Source organism: Spea bombifrons, chromosome 12 (genome assembly GCF_027358695.1).
Source record: "Spea bombifrons isolate aSpeBom1 chromosome 12, aSpeBom1.2.pri, whole genome shotgun sequence".
NCBI lineage: Eukaryota > Metazoa > Chordata > Amphibia > Anura > Pelobatidae > Spea > Spea bombifrons.
The window spans coordinates 29,281,171-29,308,971 of record NC_071098.1 but is presented as its reverse complement, the minus strand read 5'-3'; the positions used below and the strand labels follow the sequence as shown (position 1 = coordinate 29,308,971).

The following is a 27,801-nucleotide window of genomic DNA, read 5'->3' as shown; positions in this document are numbered from 1 at the left end:
ACAGATAAGGACCCCCTGTCCGCTCTCGGCCCACCTGGCTGAGCCGGTTAGTCTGCAGGTGTGTGTTACAGAACCGGAATGGGTGGTGTGTGAGGCGGCTCGTGTAGGTGTGGCGTGTTGTCTCGCAGTGTAAGCGAACACCGTCCCAGCGATACGGGACTTCTGTTTCCTTCGCTCCCAGCGCAGGCAGGAGGAAGCACAGAGCTCCGGGAAACTCCGTGCCAAGAGAGCTGGAGTTATGGCGAGCGCCCTGCCGAAGGATCAGGTATGCCCCGCTTATCACACTAACCGACGTCACGGCTCCATGGAATGCGTGTGTCTGCAGCTATGCAGCTCGTCGGGTGTAGACATGCACGGCTCCTGGTATTCCAGGTGTAGGACAGGGGTAGTTGTAACCTGTGTAAAGGCGACATCCCCGGCACGTTGAGCTTTAACAGCGGAAGCGTTTGTTTTTTATTTGTTTTTGATTCGTCTAATCTTGGTTTATTAATAGATTGATTTCTGATAACGCTCCCTACTAAGGCAAGACATCAAATCAGGACCTCCTTCCCTTCCTTAAACTTACATTTAAAATCATCTAGTGTAGGTGGGGTGCACAATGTCGGGGCTCCACAAAGTGCAGCGGGCCCTGAGCGCTAGGGAATGTTGCCTAGGGGTTCGTCCACCGGTACAGATAACACAAAATGTAGATCACTGAAGAAGGTGATAGCATTCAGCGGGACCCGCGGGACGCGCTTCCTCCTCCTAGGACCTCACAGGGCCCTTCTTTGGGTTCTGCAGGTGGAGGATCTCCTCTTAGTTTGCAGCTCGGTATGAAGATGGCAGACGTCGTTTTTTAATGCACCAAAATGGGACGCCTTACTAAAAAAATTGGACGTGGAGATTCAGAATGTATTGGCTTTTTATTGTGGGAATTAATTATTTTTCCCTCCCATCCTCCTGATTGTTCTCCTCCTCTGATTATTGTTGGTCTCCACAATACCCATGCACGTGGGGCTTAAGGCTGTTTTTGCCCCTAGGGCTCTGGCGATTTGCACGCATCCAAACTATTTTTGGCATTGGTTATTCTAACGAACAGCGGCGCTCTGACGATATCTAAATGTTTTGACATTCGTTTAGGAAGGGATCTGTTCATTTAAGCGTCGCACGCGGTACCCGTGTACTCATTGTTGGGTTTTGTCTAGGGGTCCATTTTCGATACCCTCTTGTACGTTTGTTAATTATTTTCTCTTCTTGGCTCTCCGTTGGCTTCTCTGTGCTCTTTCCAGTCCTGTCTCCTTTCTATGTCATAAAGTTACAACTCCGTCATCCCCCTGACTGCTGGACCCCCCAGCCTCGCAGTAAGCCTAATGAACGTAACCCAATCGTTGGCTACGTTACTGGCGCTTGTCGCGGGACCTGTTATATGAAGGGCTTGGGATGTCTAACGTCTTTACCGTTTCCCATTAGCTCCATTCATTTCAATTTAAACTTTCTGCCCGGGCCACATATTGGAGAGCCTGGGCATATACATAGAAACATAAAAGTATGTCGCTGGACGTGAATTACAAAGATTTCGACAAGGAGAACATGTTGCAACACAGTACTCCTGGGGAGAAACAAGCACCGTGACACCAAAATATTACTCAATACCATGTGAGGACCTGCTGAATACACGGCTCTAATCAAACAGGCAGGAAGGTATAGACACCCCGCGTACACGTGTGTGCATGTCAGCCTAGGACAGTCCCTGGACAGCACCTCAGCGGCCCCCTACACGCTACTGCCCTCAATTCAGAGCTTCAGGATATGACATCATATGACATCACCTGGGGCCGCTGGATTTCGTTGATTATATGATGGCAAAGCCTGCACGTGGGATCCCTCCACCAGAAATAATCATTTATCCTGCTTAGTTTTACCTTAGTAATGCTATTCAGTCCTAAAGAGAAGTTATCCCTACCCAAGAAATGTCAGACGGAAACGTTATTGTGATTGAAGTCACCTGTATTCAAGTAGGGGTTTCAGCTGTGATATAGCAATGAGAAAAGTATTAATGTATCGGAGTATAATAGGAAGGGGGTCCGATCCGGAATGCATGACCCTTAGAATCCGCCCAGTAAACCCATGACCCAGAGACGAGGTAAAAGCCTGAGAATCCGCCCGTTTACCCCCTAACTGTGAAACTGGGGTAAAAACCTTGAGGATCTGCCCATATGGCGTGAGTTAATTGTAGAAAATCCTTATTTGTGCCCCGGAGGTTGTTGATCTTTCCACCAAGTTTTATTATAGGAGGCCATCGTTCCCAGTGAGCGCGGATTCCGAGAGCCTGGGGTTTATTTTACCGGCGAAGCACGTCGTTTAGCTACTTTATATTCATCGGTTTGGACGTCTCTTCGGGTCGTCGGTCCCAGTACGGGCTGTGAGCTCCTCGCTCCCGCCAAGCAGCCCCCCATGAATAATAACGCTTGAATGTATGGAATAATGCAGCCCTGAGCTCTGTTCTAGGAGGTAGAATATTCCGCCATTAGAACTTTGGATTTTGTTCCAGGCAGCAGGGACAGCCGGGCCGCTGGCTGCCTGCCGTCAGATGTTTTATCGCAGCGATAAGATAACCTCGGAGCACCAGCTAGGAATTATATCAACCGTGCGACTATTAGTGACTTCATTCAATAAAAACACAGAGTAATTACGCTGACGATGATACGGAGCGCCAGCGGCTGGTGACCTTTGGCAAGTCAAGTGGGGACAGGGTTATGAAGCCAAAACGGACAAAACTTTCCAGGTTTCAGCTGGTCTCTGTTAGCTGAGGATGATGAGACTGGTGGTTCAGCAATATTCTGGTTTTGGTGTCTCAGCCTTAGTACCAGCACGATGTGGAATCTCTTGCCAGCGCTGGGTATCATGTGATTGGATCATATATATTGTTGGTGCTTTTATTATTGGGGTTTTTTAGGAGATCCTGGGAGTTGTGATCCATAAACCAAACGTATTTATTATTATTATTATTACTATTATTATTGTTATTATTATTAGTGTTATTATTATTATTATCATTTATAATCATAACAGGAGAGGCCAGGGCTGTGTTTGACTTCTGTGAAACCCATTTTTACAGAGGGTGTCCAATGGTCGTTTGCAGGGGATTTTTTTGGCAGAACAGTTTCCATCTGAAGAAGAGACCTCTGAGGTCCTAAAAGCTTATATAACTTCATATATCTTTGTGTTTGGGCCTCCTAAAACGTATCGAATGTGTGAGAGACCCAACGCGTTCCTGGTATCTAACGGAGCTGCGGATATTCGGACGCTGCCTCTGGGTGATAACGTTTAAGGCAGCGTTTCAGTTGAGATAACAGAGATGGAACGTATACAGGCAGCCGGCAAAACATTGTATACCGTGAAAAAGAAACAATGTAACGAGACGCGAAGGATAGAACGGATAGCCAAAGCCTTGCTCAGCGATCTCCCTGTGCCACGCTCCCCGGGGGCCGCTCAGACGCAGGGCGCTGAGATCTGGCACGCTATGGGGAGCCGGATCCTGCCTGGGGGGTTTCCGTTTCCTCCATTGTGCGGATAATATTCCCGTTAAAATCATTGATGATTTGTGAAATTGAGGAATTCTCGAGATTTAAACAATCTCCAGTGTTTTTTTACTTGGTAATCTGTGCTCCGATTGGTTAGTAAGAGGACGGATCCCCGTGGATCTCCCCTCTGCTGGCCCTGCTTTATGGGGAGCAGTCGCTTCCACGTCCTGTTCTCGGGATCTGCGCCGTTTAGTTATGGTGGCCCCGTAAGAAGAACGTAGCTGTTTGTTTCTAGCTGGTTGCTGTTTTGTCACCAGGGAGATGCGGAAAATGCTTTCGAAGGATGTGGCTAATTATATGAAAATATGAATCAGCTAATTTCCCACAGAGGCTCGGCGATGAGGCGTACAGATCAGCGACCGAGCCGACAGGGACACAATAAGTGTTTAGAAAACCTAATCCCGGATCTTAACATTGCGTCGTCACCCTGGATCCTACAATAAGCTGCTGGCGTGGCAGGAGCGATGTCCAAGCTTTCTTTATACGAGCTGACACACAAGGGTTAATAATACAAACCACGATGTATATAAAAGTATTTATTTATCCACCGGACTGATGGTTGTGATTGTTATATTAATGCATGTTTTCTGTATTGTACGACGACCTGAACCGCTCTTTAATTCACCCAAAAAGGCAGCGATGTTACAGCTCTGGAGATCCGGGAAGGGAAGCCTCCTCTTTGGATCTGTGTGGATTTTGTAACGAGAAGCGGGGGGGGGGGGGTTGCTGCCATTGTGTCATTGAAGCTGAAATAATATAGATTATTTATTTAAGTTCACTGCAACTAGATATCTGGACGCACTCCCCGGCCCTCCCTGTTCAAACGTTCCGTGAGTCATTTGTGTGCCTAATCCTTTATAGAGTTATTTGTGTCCCTGTAACCTCTGCTGCTGGGAGTAGGTGCCCTGCATGAACCTGTTGGTAGGTCAGGGCTGGTTCAGTTTGGGCTGTGTCCTGCACCTTCACCTTGGGACATAATGTTTATTTATGAGCCATGCGGTTCGTGAGAATTTATTGTTAAAACGGAACAGGTTTTACCCCGGAGGGCGTCGGGTTATTCCTGCTCCTCATATTTAACTTTCCACGTCACCAGCGAGCGTTAAAATGACAGAGATTTATTCTGTAGCCGTGGGATACTCCTCCCGGCTACCTGCTTTATAAACACTCACTTACCCCCCCCAGCGCTGTATACAGTAATAACCCCCCCAGCGCTGTATACAGTAATATAACCCCCAGCGCTGTATACAGTAATATAACCCCCAGCGCTGTATACCGTAATATAACCCCCAGCGCTGTATACAGTAATATAACCCCCAGCGCTGTATACCGTAATATAACCCCCAGCACTGTATACAGTAATATAACCCCCAGCGCTGTATACAGTAATATAACCCCCAGCACTGTATACAGTAATAACCCCCCAGCACTGTATACAGTAATAACCCCAGCGCTGTATACAGTAATATAACCCCCAGCGCTGTATACAGTAATATAACCCCCAGCGCTGTATACAGTAATATAACCCCCAGCGCTGTATACAGTAATGTAATATAACCCCCAGTGCTGTATACAGTAATGTAATATAACCCCCAGCGCTGTATACAGTAATATAACCCCCAGCGCTGTATACTGTAATATAACCCCCCAGCGCTGTATACAGTAATATAACCCCCAGCACTGTATACAGTAATATAACCCCCAGCACTGTATACAGTAATATAACCCCCAGCACTGTATACAGTAATATAACCCCCAGTGCTGTATACAGTAATATAACCCCCAGCGCTGTATACAGTAATATAACCCCCAGCGCTGTATACTGTAATATAACCCCCCAGCGCTGTATACTGTAATATAACCCCCCAGCGCTGTATACACCACAAACACCACACTGAGCTGATGCTTTACGGCGATGCTAATGAAGTCCATCCCTCCATAGACTTTCATTAGTCAAATGGTCTGTCTAAGTGAATAAGACTGAGGCATTCTATTGTTCCCCACAGGCAGAATGATAAGGAGTCGGATTTTTTATGTTATTGTATTTTTCCTTATTTTGTAGGTATCCCAACTTTTGTCGTCAAATAATCTCAGACCTATATTCAGCACATATATATTTTATCTTTAGCAGGTTCCACAATGTGGTCTCTCAGCGCCAACTGCCACCCCCTCTGTCCCGACTATGACTTCATATCCCGGCGCTCTGCCATGCCGGGCGGAAGGAAACCATGCAGGCTGTGTGGACTCGCGCTGTCCTCCGTCTTCTTAATGAGAGCCGTTTGGGGAGATCCGTGATCTCCCTGTCACCCGGGCCATTCAACAGCTTGTCGCCCCAATAGGGTAACTGGCTTCCTTATATGCGGCTGCTGCCCCCCAAGGCTTAGCTGGAATACCCCACTGAATGCCCCCCCTCAGAACGTTTGCTGGGTATGAGGGGATCACAGGGTTCTACAGCCCTAAAAGCCCCGATAATGTGTATAGAAACCGCAGGGAATGGCTTTATAAATCTAAACCCAATCACATTCTATCAGATCGTTATGTCAGATGTCATCAGCAAAGGGAAGAAAAACTGATAATCGAATGCGTTTTGTGATCTCGGCTAGAGATTATTCATCAGTTCCGCCGCGATCTTCGGCCCGGGGCCATGACTGAGAAATTAACGCGTCCGTGAAAACGCACAATTTTGGAATTTTTAGAAAGAAATGTTTGGACAAATATTCTTCACTCATTGAAATATATTTTCTTTGTATGATTAAAGAATTATTCTGTAAACGGCACGCAAATGGTATAGCAGCCTACATTAAAAAAATAAATAAAAACAGCTTTTCTCTCTTCTAATGCATCATTTTCTGACTCTCCCTACAGAGCTGGATACCCAGACTGTTCAAAAAGAAAACATGCACCACGTTCATAGAAGACGCCGCAGCCCAAAGGTAAGAGGTGAACCGACTGCTAGAAACTTTACAGAATTATTTTAACCCCTGAGCTGCCAGCAGAGGAGGGCTGATATCATCCGCCCCGGTAGGAAACCCACCCAAGTGGCCCATTAACAGACTGGAACATATCTGGGATACGAGATTTAGTCGCCTAAAGAAGGCTGCATAGAATAACACAGAAAGGATTCAGACATGGAGTAATGGCGGCATTGTGTTAAATTATACATGTTTTGGGGCGGGGCACCGCTCCCCACCACTTACTTTCACTGCCGACGTCCTCTGTGCTGAGCACCGGCGTATGAAGTCGTCTCCCGGCACACTGCATTCTAAAAACACACGATGCCGAGTACGATTCATATGGAGATTGTGCTCGGCCCTCCGTGGGGTATAAGAGCCCCTTACAAGATCTCCGATCTCCCCGACTGACCCACGGAGCAGTGACGGGCCCAGGACCCCGACTGTTCAATAGGGTGGTCTTCTCCCAGTTATGCTGCCGCCTTTCCTTTGCAGGAATACCCTCTCTTGGCATTTGTCAAGCCTTGTGGGTTACCCGGGCATCCAATGTTCCTCTCCGAAGTTTGGGTTTCATCTTATGTTTTTCCCAAGCACTCCCGCGCCGTATCGTTCCTCTTAGAGTTCCACGGAAACATTTCGTTTGTTTGGAAGGATGTGGCTGAGGGCAAACTCCCTTGTTAACAACCTTGCTTTCTTTATGTTGTAAAACAGCTCGGGACAAGTGTGCCAATGCGGGACCCCCAAGCAGGACCATGTGTCTGTGGCCATGGAGGATAATTTCGGTGCTGCCATAGTCAGCAAATGGGATTCAGCAGAACACACCACCGAGGAGCCCACCGATGCCTACGGAGACATCGAGTTTGTGGGTGCAGGGAAGAAGCACAGCAAGGTAAGGGCAGCAGATAAACACGAGGGGGTATGTTATGAGCCGGCGGAGAATTTACGGGGGAACCGTGTAGTTGTAGACCTGTGTTATCCGACTTTGGACTGCTGTGTACACGGAGGATCCCGTGAGACAGCGAAGAACGTGAAGGTAATAATAATACATGGAGGAATCCCCAGCTGGACCAACGCGTGACGAGAAGTGAAGTTAAGAAAACAGCTGAGAAACGTGTAAATGTAACCTTTCCTGTTATCCTTTGGAGCGACTCTTCTGTCGTTATTTCAACTACAAAAAGAACAATCCACCTGTCAACAAATTTCCATCGCTGCGGTTCTTAAGATCTGTTCCCGGGTGAAAGGCTTCCTGTGTTACCGGATTCCGGGAGATAACAGATTGATTATAAATCACCTTTATAGTCGCCTTTTACGCTGATCGCTGTCACTTTGCTGCCATTTTTTCCATTACATGCTGGTTTGGCTCTTTTCCTTTTAAAATGTTTTAATTCTATTGCTTTCTGGAACGTTGTCACATTTTTAAGTTGCATTTGTATTTCCAAGTGTAATTATAACGTACTGATTTGTAGTATTCATACCTGGGAGGTCTCTGGGTTTCTCCCACTGACTCTGTGGGAATTGCCTCTTCTACGGGTCACAGCGGGGAAACTCTGTGTCGCGGGAGCAGCGTTGCGGCCCGCCCACTCCCCACCCACTTCCCGCACACTCCCCACCCACTTCCCGCACACTCCACTAAAACGGCTTGTGTCCCGCGCCGTTAGTGGGACCTTCTATCCCCCATCCCACAATGGGGGCCAAAGCCAGAGTTCCCAGTTACAGTAATATTCTACAGCAGTATGTCACACGTGACTCCTCATGATGTCATGCTTCGCTCTCGAAACGCACTGAACCTCTTCCCCTTTGCGTCATGCATAGCGCTTGATTGGTTCGCTGTGCGCCAAGATGGCAGCAGTCACCATAATCAGGAGGTTTCATAATGTAACATCTACCCCCCCCATGCTAGTGGGGAGGACTTACCCTTTAACACCCTTCATTGTCATGAGAAGCCCAAGTGCTGAATTAAACTGTATTCCCCATAAAAAATCAAACACAATTTACAATAGCTTGTGTTTTTTATGAGAATTTGGCACGTTGTCGTTTTCCTATCAGGATCTCCGGTTTCTTGTCCACTTTCGTGGCTATTTTTAGCAGCGGTGTCACATGCCATTTTTCACGCGCCCTGGAATAATTTGGACGTCAGCCATTCAAAGCAGGCTATTGCGAAACACCCAGCGTCCGAGGCTTTCCGCCAGTTTATTGTTTTGTTTGTTTTTTAACAGTACACAATGCAAATTCTCGCAGCTGCCAATAAAGAGGTTGTGCGTTTTCACACTCAATCCCGAGACGCCTCTCTGCCGTAAAAACGTGCGTTTATTGTAACAATGCACATATACGCGGTGCTCGTTAAATATCTTGTAAAGGACGGACTCGGGCTACAAAGTAACAAATGCGCCAAATAAACTGCAACGTGTCTCTCCCATCACTGTCCTCATTATAATACCTAAATCATTACAAATTACCCCAATTACCCCTATGCTTGATGTACATATCCCACACCGTGTAGAACTAGGAGCCAAGCACTATGGGTCATGTATGTATCAATCACAGCATCCTGTTAGATTTCATGGAGATAACCCAAGAGTTCCAGATGAACACGTATGGCCTTCAGCAGAACCTTCTGTGAGAGACCTCTTGGTCACCTCTTGCAATGCAGCTTTATTCTCCTTTGAAGTTCCATATTTAAACTTTATGGATGTAAATGATTACCTTTTACGGGCTTGGAGACGTCTGTGGTTAATGTTTTTTGTTGTTTATGTTTTTTTTCTCCACCTCAGTTCATCCGGCTGTCCAACGAGACCGACCCATCCGTCGTATACAACCTGATAACCCATCACTGGAAGATTCCGCCGCCCAACCTGGTGGTCTCCGTCGTCGGAGGGGATGGTGACTTTAAAATGAGGACATGGTTGAAAGATATCCTGAGGAAGGGGTTGGTCAAAGCCGCACAAAGCACAGGTCAGAGGTCAAAGATTGCAAACCTAATTCAGGCAAATATATTCTGAATGAAATCACCTGTATTCAAGCAGGTATTTTAGCTGTGATGTAGCAATAAGAAAAACACCAGTCCGATGCTCAGATATCATTAAATGAGAGTAGAATATTGAGTCAGCTTGGGAAATACCCGGAGAATGTGCCCACTCACACTTTATGGTAAGATGAGGTCCCAGGTATGATGAAATGCCCTTCAGTTATGACATCAAAGCAGCTCTCCAACTCTTGGGGCTAAACCAATCGAATCGAAGAAGTAAGACTGCAAAGCAATGGAATATACCACCCGCTCCCAACCGCGGTCCTAGAGACACGCATTGTTTTCTTTTGCTGGTTTTCACGCCTACGTAACTCCTCCACAGTGAAACTGGTCATGGCACCGAACATGTAAAACGAATAGCATATCGTTACAGATTCTTAACATTCCACCTGTTCGCATACATTCACTCCGCACACAATGTTTTATCATCGTAATGCATGAATGCGTTTCAAGGCAAGCCTTTAGGGTGTGAGATCTGGGTGGCGGTGCAGGACACCACCCTTCATAGCGTCACCCCCTGTGTGTATTTTACCGGACGTCGGGTAAACCCTTCCCTTGGGATCAGTTCACAAGCACCGGACGGAGCTGTAGTATTATCTGATGCACTTGTTGAGGGGCGACTGTGGGCCATGTGCCAGCCGGTTGGGTTTCAGAAGGCGTGACCCTGATCCTACTCACCATTTACTATATATTCCCCCTAAATAGTCCTGGAAACCTGGCATAGCCTGGACGCTCGCGATGCCACCTTATGAAAACCTTCTACATCAAGCGTGGATTTGCATCTGCCAGAAAAAGCCATCGGTTCTCAGACGAATGCAAATTCAGCCTGAGTACCGGTAATAAGCTTTGTTATCCGATACGGTTAGCCAGGCGTCATGCTGTACATTAACCCTTCGCGTGGCACCGGGGTTTGTAATGATCCCCTACCCGGCTCATGCTACTCCGCTGGTCTAAACGCCCGAGTCTTTATCGCAAGAATCGTAAATCAGATTCGCCTCCTTAATCGATGATGTCATTGTTGGTCATTTTGGGTCGATGAGCTGTTAGGGGGGCGCTGCTGGTCTCTGTCCTATGTTAGAAATCCTAAAGCGGGCGCACAGAGTGATCAGCGATGTTCTCAGCTGTTTTGCGTGAATCCCCCATTGTATACGTCAGTTACGGCAATTTTCACTGCCAGTCGCTCCCTAGCTGTGTTCGTTAAAGTGAAATGATGCTCAAAAAACATGGGAGGCCATAAACTTAGTGTGTGTATGTGTGTGTTTATCTATATATATAATGTGTGCGCGTCTTAAAATATTACATTTTTATTATAACAAATGCTATAAACCACATTACAGAGTCTTAAGAATCTGTGGCATCCCTTAGTAGATAGACACAGACCTTTTATTGAGATGTTTAAAGGCACCGTCTCATGTAAAATGCTAACATATAATTATTGTTTAAATTTCATGTGGAGGCGACTTTAAATCTAGGCTTTGAACTCGACAGTTTAGCTGAAATGTTATTCTGAAACCCTCCATCATCCATATTATTCCACAAATGTATATTTTTCCGTGTTTCTACCTAAAAACCTGTCTTTTTCCTTATTAATCCTGATCAACATCCCTCTACTGCCATCCAGTATTCCACGTCTTGAAATTCCTGCACACCTGAGTAATTATTTGCCCCGATGCCGTGATTACCCCCCAGGCATGATTTTTTAGAACCGTTGCGTATTGAATGCATGTAATTCCAGAGCTTTCCTAGATCTTGATGTTTATTAAATGTTTTTTTTCTGCATTATCAAATAAATCTTTTTTTTTTTCATGTCCCTCCTAGGTGCCTGGATAATGACGGGAGGAATGCAAGTTGGCATCGGCAAATACGTCGGCGAGGCGGTAAGAGACCACGCGACCGCCAACTCCAATTCCAGGACCAAAGTAGTTGCCATGGGTATTGCGCCGTGGGGCATCGTACATAACCGGCAGAGCTTGGTTAATCCAAAGGTAAGATCCGGCAGCTGGAACTTGTTATTCAGGAACTGGGAAAAAGGGGAGATGACTTTTACATATTATACTATATATATATATATATATACTATCTATACTATATACTATCTATACTATACATACTATCTATACTATGTATATACTATATATACTATCTATACTATATATATATGCTATATATACTATCTATATATATGCTATATATACTATCTATACTATATATATACTATCTATACTATATATATATATATATTATATATACTATCTATACTATATATATACTATATATACTATCTATACTATATATAAATATACTATACATACTATCTATACTATACATACTATCTATAATATACTATCTATACTATACTATATATACTATCTATACTATGCTATATATACTATATATATACTATCTATACTATACATACTATCTATACTATACTATATATATATACTATCTATAATATCTATACTATACTATCTATACTATATATATACTATCTATACTATCTATACTATACATACTATCTATACTATACATACTATCTATACTATACATACTATACTATATATATATATATATACTATCTATACTATACATACTATACATACTATATATACTATATTATATATATACTATCTATACTATACATACTATATATACTATACATACTATCTATACTATATATATACTATCTATACTATATATATACTATCTATACTATATATATACTATTTATACTATACTATATATACTATTTATACTATACTATATATACTATCTATACTATACATACTATCTATACTATACATACTATCTATACTATACTATATATATATATATATACTATACATACTATACATACTATATATACTATATATACTATACATACTATATATACTATATTATATATATACTATCTATACTATACATACTATCTATACTATATATATACTATACATACTATCTATACTATATATACGGTACCATCTATACTATATATACTATACATACTATATATACTATATTATATATATACTATCTATACTATATATACTATCTATACTATATATACTATCTATACTATATATACTATATATACGGTACCATCTATACTATATATACTATCTATACTATACATACTATATATACTATATTATATATATACTATCTATACTATACATACTATCTATACTATCTATACTATACATACTATACATACTATCTATACTATATATACTATCTATACTATCTATACTATACTATATTAAACTATGCCCACCAGGAAACCAAGAAAAAGGTTCCACACCCCCTGCAACTCACGGAGGAGAACCACCTCGCTGGGGCTCTGTCACCTTCCGCACTTAGGGTTTAACCCTTGAAATATCATTAGACTAAATACTTCCCTGAAATAATTATATAATCGTGTACAATTTAATTTTTTTTTTGGGGAATGCTTAATTGTCATGGGACACAAAAGCAGGCGCTGATAGATGTTGCCATAGAAACGGAGAGATCTACTTAAATGTTTATATTTTGTGACTTGAAAGGCAACAATAAAAGTGACAGATGTCCTAAGGTGTATTTGAGCTCTATCAGTGTAATGCTGCGAGAAGATGGGGCCGGCGGCCGTTACTACCCAGGAATGTCGGGGTTTCTTCACTCTGAATACAGAGATTACGGATCGTTAGACAGCGAGCGTCTCTTCTGCGATCGTTTCGGGGACAGTAATGAGGTTCTTTTGCAGGGATCTTCACCGGCGAAGTATCACATGGAGACCGTGGACGGTCCAACGTACTCACTGGACAACAATTACTCGGTCTTTCTGCTGGCAGATGATGGAACCAACCAGCAAATGGGGGGAGAAACCAGCTTTCGATTCAGGCTGGAGGAGCACATCTCACGGCAGAAAACCGGGGTGGGAGGTGAGTCCGACTCTTCAGCCATTAGTATTTTCCACCACGCAGCCGCCTGGACATTCTGTGAACACGATGGCATTTTCAGCGTCTTACAAAGGGACAGTCTCTAGGATAATACTCAGTCTGCCAAACAATGGCGGCAGAGGCCGGGAAGCAGTCATTTGGTAATTCAGATGAGTCATTAAAACATTATAAATAAACTGCTCTTTTCCCATTTTAATACTTTATTTTGTCATTATGACATATTTACAACAAGAATGTAACAAAGTAACATACACAAGCTTTACCATGATTGACATTTACCTGGAAAAAGTTGTCTTATGAGATTTTGGGGCACTAGCCGGTCTTCTCTTCAGAGCGGGTGAGGCCACAGTAACCTTATTGCATTCTATGTGAAGTAGATATCCCAGGCAGCGCGTGCGCCTGAATGGTGGGGCGCCAGCTCTGGGTTTTTAGAGGGACAGCACTTGAATGAAGAGGCAGGTTTTTGAATAAAGGGAACATTTTCTGGGAAATTGGGCTTCAGAAGGCAGGTTCTCAACCGAGTCACATGACATTGGATACATTGTGGTCTGTAAGCTTGCCCCGTCGTGCTCCCACGTTAGGGTGGCAGCACCAGAAACTACTCCTGCCTGGGGTACCTCTTGGTATCGGACCGGCTCTGCACGTGAAGAAGAGGCCATGCTGTGTTGGCCGAATAGGCGGTATGAACTTGAACCGATGCGTCTATACGTTTTCCTTCTAGGTAAAGGAAGCATCGAGATCCCGGTTTTGTGTATGGTGATTGCTGGAGAATCCCAGATGTTGGAGGTGAGTCCAGACCGAGAAAAAACTCTTGTAATAAAGCAGTTTCAAGCAGGGCCTTGTGGTTCCAAAGCAGACCCTTCTGGCATTTTGTAATCTGTCTCTTTTTCATCTATGTTGGCAGAGAGTGTATCAGGCTACGAGGAGCCCCATTCCATGTCTTCTGGTGGCCGGTTCAGGTGGGGTTGCCGACTGCTTGGCTGAAATCATGGAAGAGTCGCTGACCATGGAGTCTATTAGGAGCTTAATCAAGGAGAAACTGAAACAGCACTTTCCAGGTCAAGATCTGCAAAAAATGGTCGACAAGGTTAGTTCTACTGAAATTACTAAAGCGTGTTATTACAGATATAATGGAGTTTATGAATGAAACTCAAGTCAGCGGAGCCTAAACAAAGGTTAAGCTGCAAAGAAAAAAGGTTGCATAGAAACAGACATTGAATCGCATCAGCTTTTAAGACCTCAGAGGATTCCATCTGATGACGAGACCTCTGAGATATAGGAACGATATCACACATGACTAAAGACCACATCTTATTTTGAACCACTACAGCTAGATGTACTTATCTTAGGTAAATAATAACAGTTTGTGTATCTACATTCAATTACATTGTGTCATTCATGTCTAAATAAATCCCGATGGCCTATATGGCAACCAATGCCAATTGGAGTTCAGTTGACCACAATGTTTGCAAAACCAAAGCTTCCTTTGTCAACTTACCAGCAACAACTTTTTGTTTGTTACTATATCATCATGTTTACTTTGTAGGTGCAGAAAATCGTGGAGAATCGTGACTTGGTCACCGTGTACTCAAATAACGACGGGGCGGAGGACTTTGAAACTGTGATCCTTAAAGCTCTAGTAAAAGGTATTTAAAGTGGGGAATGGTCGGTCGATTCACAAAGTCCTGGTATTTTAGATTAAACTATATATATAGATTTAATAACAATAGGAATCGTCGAAATGCAATTTTTATGGAAAACCTACTGATATCCATCTTGCCGTAGCTTGCAAGAAACAATCAAGCGATGCTACAGAGTACCTGGATGAACTTAAGTTGGCTGTCGCTTGGAACCGCGAGGACATTGCAAAGACCGAGCTATTCCATGGGGAGATCCACTGGCGGGTAAGCCAGCATTGCCACGACTCCCGACAGTTTAAATGTCATATACATATATCGCTTTTCCCGTATTTATCACTCTTGAGCTCATGAACTTTCTTCTTCATGCATTGCACTTCTCTGTCTTCTGTTCCTGTGTTGGGACAATGAAAGTCTTCTTCTATTACCTGCTGGATCATTCACTTCCCATCATGTCTGTTACAATCCTATTTACCCCTGCGTTTGCAAATACATCACACGAGGGAGGCCTTTGTTTGGCAAGACCGTCCTGCCATCACCGGCCTCTCCACAGTTTACATCTTACTCGTTCCGTCTCTGAAACGTTTTCTGCATTATCCTGGGTCAGGCCTCCGATCTTGAGGACACCATGACTGATGCTCTGGTGAACGACAAGCCCAGCTTCGTGAAACTCTTTGTGGACAACGGTATGAACCTCGTGGATTACTTGACGTATGGAAGACTCGAGGAACTGTACAGTTCTGTTATGGAGAACACGGTTCTTTGGCACCTTCTACAGCGAAAGCATGAAGAACGTCGAGAGACCAACAAAGCTCACCACCAAGAGTACTTGCCGGTGGACACTCTAAACAAAGGGAGAGACTTCAAGCTCTATGAAGTGGCCAAGGTTTTACGAGAGCTTTTGGGTGACGTCTGCGCCCCTTTCTACGCACAGGTCCTCGGGAACACAAAGAGTTCTGTCAGCAGAAGACATTCAAGTGTAAGTATCTGAAACTCCCAGCTTATAGAAGACAATGTGAAATGTTATAAAATGTCGTTTTTATGTATAGGTCAAATCCGTAAACGCTAAAAGGCGTACGGGATCTATTATTTCTACGCAGCCACCTATATATAAATATATATATATATTATACGTTCATGTTTTATAGGGATCGTTTTACTGTCTTCAAAAGTGGCTGGAAATTAAATCAACTTAAACTAAATAATGTACATTAGCAGGGAAATAGACACTTTCACTTCTGTTTAGAAATTGTTTTTTTTCTAAATCCTCGTTGAGCCTCTGTATAAACAAATATATTAATAGATATAAAACTTAGATCAAATCATTTACTTAGTGTAAATCATTGAAAATGATTGATCTATTTTGTTTGTGAGTTGACTATAGGTCCGGTGGAACAGGGATTGTATCGATAGATGCTGTACGTTACGCTGCTTGTTTTTTCTCTCCGCAGAATAAAACTCAGCAGCTTAATTCTAGCACCCAGTCATACGAAAAGAAGAAGTCCCAAAACCCGTGGACAGACCTTTTCATTTGGGCCATTCTACAGAACCGGGATGAAATGGCAACTTACTTCTGGGAGATGGTGAGCATTCTACTGAAATGAGGTTTTCTCGTAGCCTGATACTATAAGGCATCTGAATGGAGCTTCCGGCGGAGGAGCATATAAAATGTATGTTTTTGTGATAAAGCCCCTTTAAATTTGCTGTTTTGTTACCAGCTTTCTGCGTGTTTCTCCTGCAGGGTTCGGAGGCTGTAAGTTCTGCGCTGACTGCATCGAAGATCCTTAAGGAACTTGCTCGCCTGGAGTCAGAGGCCGAGGAGTCCATGGCTATGAGAGAACTGGCAGCGAAGTTTGAGCATCTTGCAATCGGTGAGTGAGCGCTGCCAAGCAGAGGAGAAACCCAACTGGGAATTCATTGGGTATCACGGCTGATGACCAGGTTCCATGGTGTTGGGGGACATACGGCCTTTCCTAGTCCATGCACTGGTTCTGCCCGATCTCCGCTTATTTCTGCCTGTTGGAAGAGTCCCTAATGTGACGTTCATAAAGTATTATACAGAAGAGTGTGAGCTGTTCACAAGCTCCTCTCAAAGTGCAGAATATATCCACAGCATTCACGTTTTACCTTCTTGTGCATTTAAATTTCTTTGATGTTCAGCTTGGTACCAAGTTCCTGCAGAGTCCGCAAAAGAGATATGGACCACTGCTATGGCCCACTGTGTAGGGTTAGGGCCATGGATGCTCCCCGTGACATTTCCTTGTCGTGAATTAAGTATCGAGGTGTCCGGTTGGATCTTCATTCTGTTACCGGGTTTTCCTTGATCACTTGGGGCAGCTCATTGTTATTTCCCTTTTTTGGGAAAACGAAGCCCATCAGGCTCTGACTCCGTGTTGTTTTTCAGGCGTGTTTAACGAGTGCTACAGGAACAGTGAAAATCGGGCTTTCAAGCTTCTGGTACGACGTTCCGCTGTTTGGGGAAAAGCCACCTGTCTGCAGCTCGCGTATGAGGCAGACGCCCGGAACTTCTTTGCCCAGGACGGGGTACAGGTGAGGTTCCTGTTTTGAAGATAAAATATACCCGTGTATATTAAAGCGGGGAAGTTCATAATTCATTCCTTAGATATCGGGAGGGACGGTGAAACCATCACATTCTGTCCAAAAGACTAATTAACTGCATCAGCTAAAGGCAAAAAATATATAATCAGACTTCTGGCGTCCCATCATCCCAGTGCGCTTTTATTGCCTGAAGTTCCTATATCTGGTGAAAATATGATTTTACTGTAACTTATGTCCTGTGTTGTTTTTTGTGACCATTTCTGCTTGTTCGTGTCTTTCAGTCTATGCTGACGGAGAACTGGTGGGGGCAGATGACGCAGAATACACCGGTGTGGGCGATGGTGTTGACCTTCTTCTGCCCACCTCTGATTTATACAAACCTGATAGAATTTAAGTGAGTGGCACCCTTTATGTGAGCAGACATCATGTAACTAACGCCAGGTCTGTGTGCTGCGGCAGATGTTCCTGGGAACTGCCTTCAAAACTATAGTTTATATATAGTTTGGCCCTTGAATGTATGGAGTATGGAGGCCTGCAAGGACTCTTTGGTGTTTGATGTTTCTGGAACAGCTCAGGCTTGGCCCAGTTTGGCTAATGCCCCTCTAGAGCCGGCTCGTCCGCTTCTATAGAGAACCTAGAGGATGGGCTTATGGCAACTTTCAAACTCAATAGACTTCTCCAAAGGAATGGCCAAAAAACATCATTATTATTATTATGATTATTATTATTATTGTTTGTATTATTAGATCTAAAGGAATTGATATTGGTCCAGAGTTGAAAGAAAATGTTTAATATACTAAGTTAAAGCCACATTTCAATAATAATTGGAATTTCCAGTGGATATGTGACTGCAGATTTTATTACTTTATATAATATGGATTTTATTAATATAATATAATTTTGCACGACCTCATCTGGAATTGGAGACCTTTGCATTTCATTTTAAATTTGAGTTACAAATTCAAAACACATTCATTCTCTATAATCAGAATATAATCGCTATTTTTTTTCTCACAGATCTATTGACAATGAGAATGGAGAAAGTACTCAGCGAGTGGAAATGGACAGTCTGGATATCGATATAAAGACCACCGTCGCTGAAATAATGGAAGGGTAAATGAGTACGCAACAAAGTGGATCGAAAACCAGTGGTCTGCTGTGTTTTTTTTCTGTTTCAGAAACATATATATATATATACTGTATATGTATGTGTGTGTGTGTGTGTGTATATATATATATATATTTATATTATATATACAGTATATATAACTAAATACACTAAGGTTTATGGGTTATGGGTTTAGGAAGCAAACGGTTGTTGACTTTTTTGTTTCCTTTCAGAGAAGACCTCGAGAAGGAGAAATTGGAGCTTTTAACCATAAAACCACGCACAGCAAGCACTTCAAACACCGCGGCCCGCGAGGCAGAGATCACCAAGGTGAAGCCGAGGCCGACGTGGCTCCGGCGCTGGAAACAGTTCTGGAGCGCCCCGGTGACTGCCTTCCTGGGCAACGTGGTCATGTATTTCGCGTTCCTCTTCCTTTTCTCCTACGTGCTGCTGATGGACTTTAAGCCTCCTCCTCCGGAAGGCCCCGCAAACTCTGAGTTCATCCTTTATTTCTGGGTTTTCACCATGGTGTGTGAAGAGATCCGTCAGAGCTTCTTTGTAGGATCTATGCCGGTAACACAGAAGGTCAAACAGTACCTTCAAGACTCTTGGAACCACGTCGATATCACAGCCCTGATGCTTTTCATCGTCGCCCTGATCTGCAGGTATGGATTGCTAGAGGCGAAGTAATAATCACTGAAAATGGACTTGAGTCTAAGTCACACAAAAATCAGCTTTTTCTTCACACCAAAATCACTATTTCTGAAATGAGTCCATAAAAAAGGTTTCAATCCAGGCGCAATTACATTGGTTGCACCGAACGGCTTTGTAGGTTCTGCCTACGTGGAAAATGGGAGGAGAAACGGGGTGAAACAAATGGAGACGGTCAAAATAGGAGGGGTAATGGTAGATGGTGGGTGGAGCTTCTGTAAAACCACACCCACACACTTTTGCAGCTCCCATATCGTTAGCTTTCTGTGTAATCCATCTCTACACAGGATAGCCGGGCATTTCTTTAATATCTTGCCAATTATTCTCTGCTTCTTCCTGCAGGATGTTTGACGGCTCCTTTGAATCTGGCCGCACCATCTTCTGTTTTGACTTCATGGTCTTCACGCTCAGGCTGATTCATATTTTTGCCGTGAACAAGCAGCTGGGACCCAAAATAATTATAGTTAGGAAGATGGTGAGTAAGTGAATGACGACAGGGCTTCAAATGTATTTCTAAAGTATGGGTGCAAGGAATGCAAGTTGGCAAATCTGGGGTGGGTTAGGCCAACAAAACTATTAGGATCCAATGCAACCCCAAGATACTCGACCTTTGTCTTTCCTTAAAAAGGTCTTCTAAAACCCAATTGTGTTTTTGTTTGCAGATGAAAGACGTTTTCTTCTTTTTGTTCTTCCTGGGCGTCTGGCTCATCGCCTACGGAGTTGCAACAGAAGGTCTTCTTCATCCCAGCGACATGCGTCTGACCTGGATCTTTAGACGGGTTTTTTACCGGCCTTATCTGCAAATCTTTGGCCAAATCCCACTGGATGAAATTGATGGTAAATTAAACTTATTCCGGGGGATATGTGATTTGTTTCCTTCTGGCTAACGCTGCAGGGCTTCCCGCCGTGTGGGAAATGATTCAGTAACCCTGTGTTCGGCAAATAAATCCAAGCAACAGCGCTTCTTACAGTCCCAACATTCTGACAAAACTAGAACCGGCACACGAAGATGACGGATACGTCGGTACCGGGGGAACAACTCACTGTTTGCTGAGTATCTCCCAGCATGCTGTGCTTCTGGAGCTTGGTGTCCTCATTGACCTTCACTGTTGGTAGCCAAGGTCTGAATAGAGGATACAACAAGACTCCTAGAAATATAACGCGGGGCTCCGGAACACGGGGCTCCATCACTACTTATGGGGGGTACATAGAACAGTTTTGGAAAACATGAGCATACTGCCAATCGAATATCAGTAAATGTCAAATTGTTCAATTAAAATGAAATAAAATATTATCGTTAAATGTAACGTTACCGGTTCCATCCCCGAGTGAAGCCGCGTAACGTGCGGTGCTTTAACGTTCCGTGATCGGATTCCTTTTCTGTTTCCCCAAAGCTGCGAAGATTGCGGCTTACAACTGTACGGACGACCCGATCGCCATTATGATGGAAGAAGCGCCACCCTGTACCAACACTTATGCCAACTGGCTTGTCATCCTCCTGCTTGTGGTGTTCCTGCTGGTGGCAAATATCCTATTGCTGAACTTACTGATTGCCATGTTCAGGTATTCTGCGGGGGGATGGGGGGTGGGGGTGGGGCGTCGGATGTATGCACCCTGCAAATATTCTATTTACTAAAAGGGAAAACCTGATGCGTTTCACATTTATTTTTTGCTAATGTTTTATAACTTGTCTCACCAGCTACACGTTTTCCAAAGTCCAAGGGAACAGTGATATATACTGGAAATTCCAACGCTACAACCTGATTGTTGAATATCACAATCGCCCAGCCCTGGCGCCTCCGTTTATTATAATCAGCCACATCCACACCTTCATCAAGCGCAAGATTCGCAAGGTGGAGTCTCAGAAAATCAGACATTTCAGTGAGTATTTTTCCGCGCGGGTTCCGTGAGTTCCGTTGTTCATGGCGTTCCTCGTGGAAGTATTACTCCAGAATGCACGCTCCCTTCATTTCATTCCACTGAGTGGCCCATACTTGGCTGCGTTGGCAGCGCTAACCCTGATACTTGAAAGCAGGTGTTATGTGGACACTCTGTTGAACTCCCTATTGGGCGAGTGGGCTTGAAGGCGATGGCTGCCCCGAGTAACGATGTTTTGACCTTTTTTTCCCCTCCGCAGTGTTGGAGCTGAAGGAGCCGCTGGATAACCGGATGCTGATCTGGGAGGCCGTGCAGAAGGAGAATTACCTGGTGAACATCGCCAAGCAGAAACGAGACAGCGACACCGAGAGACTGCGCCGCACCTCACAAAAGTACGTGAGACAGGCACATGGAGACCGTTACCAATGTTCATTCTGATACGTGTTAGAGACAGGCGCATGGAGACCGTTACCAATGTTCATACTGATACGTGTTAGAGACAGGCACATGGAGACCGTTACCAATGTTCATACTGATACGTGTTAGAGACAGGCACATGGAGACCGTTACCAATGTTCATTCTGATACGTGTTAGAGACAGGCACGTGTAGACCGTTACCAATGTTCATACTGATACGTGTTAGAGACAGGCACGTGTAGACCGTTACCGTTACCAATGTTCTCCCTTATATACAAATACTAAAACTCGAAAGAATCAGCAACTGTCTTCATGGACAGGATGGATCGCATAAACACGTTAACGTTGCCAGGACAACGGCAGGCAAATATATGTGCGGACAAAAAAAATAAGCTTTTTATGCATGCATGTTTACTTCTGCGATGGAGGACAATGGCTCATTTACATTTGGGGCTGGGCAGTGACGTCACTCGCGAGCGGGGAAAACTAAATGGATGGCACAGAGTCTCGTGTGTAATTATTATATGTGTTTGTACTTTTAACGGAACTTTTAATGTTGTCTTCGTAGGGTAGATACAGCGCTAAAGCAACTGAGCGAGATCAAGGAGCACGACCGGAGGTTAAAGGCTTTGGAAATCGAGGTACGGATACCAGAATATTTTGGGGGGATTCCTTACGTAATAAAATTACAGGAAATAACCTGATATCGTGATAGATGCCGAGGCCAGCTATTAAATGGCATCCGGTGCTTTCCAGCCACGGGCCGTTAGTGTAAGGATCTAGCCGGGTTTATCATCGCAGCGTTATATAGTGTATATAGTGTGTGTATAGTGTGTATATTGTGTGTATAGTGTGTATAGTGTATATAGTTGTATATAGTGTATATAGTATATATAGTATATAGTGTATATAGTGTATCTAGTGTATATAGTGTTTCTAGTGTATATAGTGTGTATAGTGTATATAGTGTATCTAGTGTGTATAGTGTATAGTGTGTATAGTGTATAGTGTGTATAGTGTATCTAGTGTGTATATAGTGTATATAGTATATAGTGTGTATCTAGTGTGTCTAGTGTGTATAGTGTATAGCGTAGTGTATATAGTATATAGTGTGTATATAGTGTATCTAGTGTGTATAGTGTATAGTGTATATAGTGTATCTAGTGTGTATAGTGTATAGTGTATATGGTATATAGTGTGTATAGTGTATCTAGTGTGTATATAGTGTATCTAGTGTATATAGTATATAGTGTGTATAGTGTATATAGTGTGTATAGTGTATCTAGTGTATCTAGTGTATCTAGTGTATAGTGTATATAGTGTGTATAGTGTATAGTGTATATAGTATATAGTGTGTATAGTGTATCTAGTGTGTATAGTGTATATAGTATATAGTGTATAGTGTATATAGTATATAGTGTGTATCTAGTGTATCTAGTGTGTATATAGTGTGTATAGTGTATAGCGTAGTGTATATAGTGTATATAGTGTGTATAGTGTATCTAGTGTGTATAGTGTATAGTGTATATAGTGTATCTAGTGTGTATAGTGTATATAGTGTATATAGTGTATCTAGTGTATCTAGTGTGTATAGTGTGTATAGTGTATATAGTGTATCTAGTGTATAGTGTATCTAGTGTGTATAGTGTATATAGTATATAGTGTATAGTATGTATAGTGTATATAGTATATAGTGTGTATATAGTGTATCTAGTGTGTATATAGTGTGTATAGTGTATCTAGTGTATAGTGTATAGTGTATCTAGTGTGTATAGTGTATAGCGTAGTGTATATAGTATATAGTGTATATAGTGTGTGTATAGTGTGTATATAGTGTATCTAGTGTGTATAGTATATAGTGTGTATATAGTGTGTATAGTGTATCTAGTGTGTATAGTGTATAGTGTGTATATAGTATATAGTGTGTATAATAGTGTATCTAGTGTGTATAGTGTATATAGTATATAGTGTATCTAGTGTGTATAGTGTGTATATAGTGTATATAGTGTATCTAGTGTGTATAGTGTATAGTGTATCTAGTATATAGTGTGTATAGTGTGTATAGTGTATCTAGCGTGTATAGTGTGTATATAGTATATCTAGTGTGTATAGTGTGTATCTAGTGTATATAGTGTATCTAGTGTATATAGTGTATAGTGTGTGTGTATAGTGTGTATAGTGTATCTAGTGTGTATAGTGTATCTAGTGTGTATAGTGTATCTAGTGTGTATAGTGTATAGTGTATCTAGTGTGTATAGTGTATAGCGTAGTGTATATAGTATATAGTGTATATTGTGTGTATAGTGTGTATATAGTGTATCTAGTGTGTATAGTATATAGTGTGTATCTAGTGTATATAGTGTGTATAGTGTATCTAGTGTGTATAGTGTATATATAGTGTGTATAGTGTATATAGTGTGTATAGTGTATCTAGTGTGTCTAGTGTATAGTGTATCTAGTGTGTATAGTGTATATAGTATATAGTGTGTATAGTGTATCTAGTGTGTATAGTGTATAGTGTCTATATAGTATATAGTGTGTATAGTGTATCTAGTGTGTCTAGTGTATAGTGTATCTAGTGTGTATAGTGTATAGCGTAGTGTATATAGTATATAGTGTGTATAGTGTGTATATAGTGTATCTAGTGTGTATAGTGTATATAGTGTATAGTGTGTATAGTGTATCTAGTGTGTATAGTGTATCTAGTGTGTATAGTGTGTATATAGTATATAGTGTGTATAATAGTGTATCTAGTGTGTATAGTGTATATAGTATATAGTGTATCTAGTGTGTATAGTGTGTATATAGTGTATATAGTGTGTATAGTGTGTATAGTGTATCTAGTGTGTATAGTGTATATAGTATATAGTGTATATAGTGTGTATAGTGTATCTAGCGTGTGTAGTGTGTATATAGTATATCTAGTGTGTATAGTGTGTATAGTGTATATAGTATATAGTGTATCTAGTGTGTATAGTGTGTATATAGTGTATATAGTGTGTATAGTGTGTATAGTGCATAGTGTGTATAGTGTATATAGTGTGTATAGTGTATCTAGTGTGTATAGTGTATAGCGTATATAGTGTGTATAGTATATAGTGTGTATAGTATATAGTGTGTATAGTGTATATAGTGTATCTAGTGTGTATAGTGCATAGTGTGTATAGTGTATAGTGTGTATAGTGTATCTAGTGTGTATAGTGTGTATAGTGTATATAGTGTATCTAGTGTGTATATAGTGTGTATAGTGTGTCTAGTGTATAGTGTATAGCATAGTGTATATAGTGTGTATAGTGTGTATATAGTGTATCTAGTGTGTATAGTATATAGTGTGTATAGTGTGTATCTAGTGTGTATAGTGTATATAGTGTGTATAGTGTATCTAGTGTGTATATAGTGTATATAGTGTATCTAGTGTGTATAGTGTATATAGTGTGTATAGTGTATCTAGTGTGTATAGTGTATAGTGTGTATATAGTATATCTAGTGTATCTAGTGTGTATAGTGTATAGTGTGTGTGTGTATAGTGTATATAGTGTGTATAGTGTATCTAGTGTGTCTAGTGTATAGTGTATCTAGTGTGTATAGTGTATAGTGTATAGCGTATAGTATATAGTGTATATAGTGTGTATAGTGTGTATATAGTGTATCTAGTGTGTATAGTGTATATAGTATATCTAGTGTGTATAGTGTGTATATAGTGTATCTAGTGTGTATAGTGTATATATAGTGTGTATATAGTATATAGTGTGTATAGTGTATCTAGTGTATATAGTGTGTATATAGTGTGTATAGCGTATATAGTGTATCTAGTGTGTATAGTGCATAGTGTGTATAGTGTATATAGTGTGTATAGTGTATCTAGTGTGTATAGTGTATAGTGTGTATATAGTATATCTAGTGTATCTAGTGTGTATAGTGTATAGTGTCTATATAGTATATAGTGTGTATAGTGTATCTAGTGTGTATAGTGTATAGTGTATCTAGTGTGTATAGTGTATAGTGTATAGCGTAGTGTATATAGTATATAGTGTATCTAGTGTGTATAGTGTATAGTGTGTATAGTGTATCTAGTGTGTATAGTGTATCTAGTGTATAGTGTGTATATAGTATATAGTGTGTATAATAGTGTATCTAGTGTGTATAGTGTATATAGTATATCTAGTGTGTATAGTGTGTATATAGTGTATCTAGTGTGTATAGTGTGTATATAGTGTATATAGTGTATCTAGTGTGTATAGTGTATAGTGTGTATATAGTGTATATAGTGTGTATATAGTATATCTAGTGTGTATAGTGTGTATATAGTGTATATAGTGTGTATAGTGTATAGTGTGTATATAGTGTATATAGTGTGTATAGTGTATAGTGTGTATAGTGTATCTAGTGTGTATAGTGTATATAGTATATAGTGTATATAGTGTGTATAGTGTATCTAGCGTGTATAGTGTATCTAGTGTATATAGTGTATATAGTGTGTATAGTGTATAGCGTATATAGTGTATCTAGTGTGTATAGTGTATAGATAGTGAATAACGCCGCCGTCTTCCTGCAGGTTGAATACTGCTCTAAAGCTCTTTCCTGGATAGTCGACGCTCTTCAGAACAGCGAGATGGTGAAGACGACCAAAGAGCCGCCGGTGTTAAAGTAGAGTAAGTGAGAGAAACGTTTTGGGTTTTTTTCTTTTAAATATTGTCTAGAAATGAATAGAAGAAAGTCTGAGAATAACGCGGGATGCAGGGAACCCCTCGGCCGCTGAAATGAGGGGTAAAGATTTCAAGAAGAGGGAAAGGCTTGGGGCGTAGAGTTAAAGGGAAGAAGTTTCGGGGTGGTGGGGAGGAATAACATGGCTGATTAAAAAGAGGGAAAGAAATTCATGCAAAAGGGAATTTAAAAAAGCCTAAGGTGAGAGGAGAAGCGGCTTTGGGGTATGTAGGAATAAGACAGCCGGTGGGGACTGGGGGGCCGATCTGTGTCTGATTCAGGGGTCCTGCGTTCTGCCTGAGGGGTAATTACAGTGATGACTCCGGAGCGTCTCCTTGCATCTCTACGAAGCCGTCTTTAGGGTTGTTACACACAGGAGTTGCTAAATTCTGTTGGGGGAGCTCTGGGGGATAATAAAGGGGGGGCGCACAACGCATGGAGGAGAAGCTATATGTAAGTAAGTGGGATGCCGATCTGTCAGTGGGGGGAGTATGTGTCGTGTGGAGTGGAAAAGTATTAATGTTTTGGAACCAGCATGGACTCAACCAAGGTCAAGCCCAAGAGACAACCCACCTGTGTTTACTAAACGCGGCCCCCTGCGCGATACTTCGCTCCTCAGGTGGGTTTGGTAAAATACCTAACGCTCTGTTTCATTTTTTAGAGAGAACGGAGTCTCCCGCCAGCCTGAAGATCTCATCCTACGGCAGCGGCTTAACGTTTCCGGCAGCACAGCGCATGGAGGACGCGACCGCTGCCGGTCTGCTTTAGCCCTGAAGACAGAATCTCACTTTATTTGGGGACATATAAGAGGACCTGATTGTGCCTAATATTTATCTGCCTTTACTTTGATCCACGACAAAAATCAACCGTTTCCAGACGCCGGTGCAAAGCATCTCCTTTCCGTTTCTAGAAGATGTGGAAGTCCTACGTGTTTGCGACACAAAGCCGGTCCTGCGCCAGAGGAACTTCTCTCTAACCCTCAAGAACGAGATCAGAGATTTCTGGGGATCTTCTGGTTTATCTGAAATGGTGACTGTAACGTTACAAGTGTCAGTGGTACTAAGTACCACTCCTTCGTATGTTTAACGTTCTAAAATTTAGTTTTATTCTTTTTCATTTTTTTTATTTCTTGTTTTTTAGCGAAAGCGAGTTCTATAAATATTTCTGTGGGGGGGGGAAACATTTTTCTGCAGGGTAAGTTTAAGATGTAAATTTGTGCCCAGAAAATAAGTGAAGACGGTATAATAACAGGAAATGTTTGTGTAAAGAAAATGTTTATTTTACCTGATTAAATACGTTTGGAAAACCTTAGAAA

General features: G+C 42.1%; 1 protein-coding gene across 1 annotated transcript; it reads left to right on the top strand.

Moving 5' to 3' along the window:
* The first annotated feature begins 108 nt into the window (after positions 1-108).
* LOC128470383 (transient receptor potential cation channel subfamily M member 4-like) lies at positions 109-27,801 on the top strand. The gene is made up of 25 exons (XM_053452261.1): positions 109-265; positions 6,426-6,493; positions 7,223-7,400; positions 9,283-9,463; positions 11,355-11,521; positions 13,276-13,453; positions 14,193-14,257; positions 14,376-14,558; positions 15,018-15,117; positions 15,257-15,375; positions 15,716-16,087; positions 16,560-16,691; positions 16,850-16,979; positions 17,513-17,658; positions 17,949-18,061; positions 18,685-18,780; positions 19,009-19,440; positions 19,829-19,961; positions 20,149-20,323; positions 20,881-21,049; positions 21,186-21,367; positions 21,624-21,756; positions 22,351-22,423; positions 26,338-26,434; positions 27,148-27,801. The coding sequence occupies exons 1-24, from the start codon at positions 239-241 to the stop codon at positions 26,431-26,433; spliced, it is 3,648 nt and encodes a 1,215-aa protein (XP_053308236.1). The 5' UTR covers positions 109-238; the 3' UTR covers position 26,434; positions 27,148-27,801.

Bases quoted from the DNA above. Each gene is read 5' to 3' on its own strand.
- LOC128470383 (XM_053452261.1), top strand. From the start codon at position 239: ATGGCGAGCGCCCTGCCGAAGGATCAG. The intron at 6,494-7,222 runs GTAAGAGGTGAA...GTTGTAAAACAG, and splicing joins GAAGACGCCGCAGCCCAAAG to CTCGGGACAAGTGTGCCAAT. The intron at 18,781-19,008 runs GTAAATGAGTAC...GTTTCCTTTCAG, and splicing joins GTCGCTGAAATAATGGAAGG to AGAAGACCTCGAGAAGGAGA.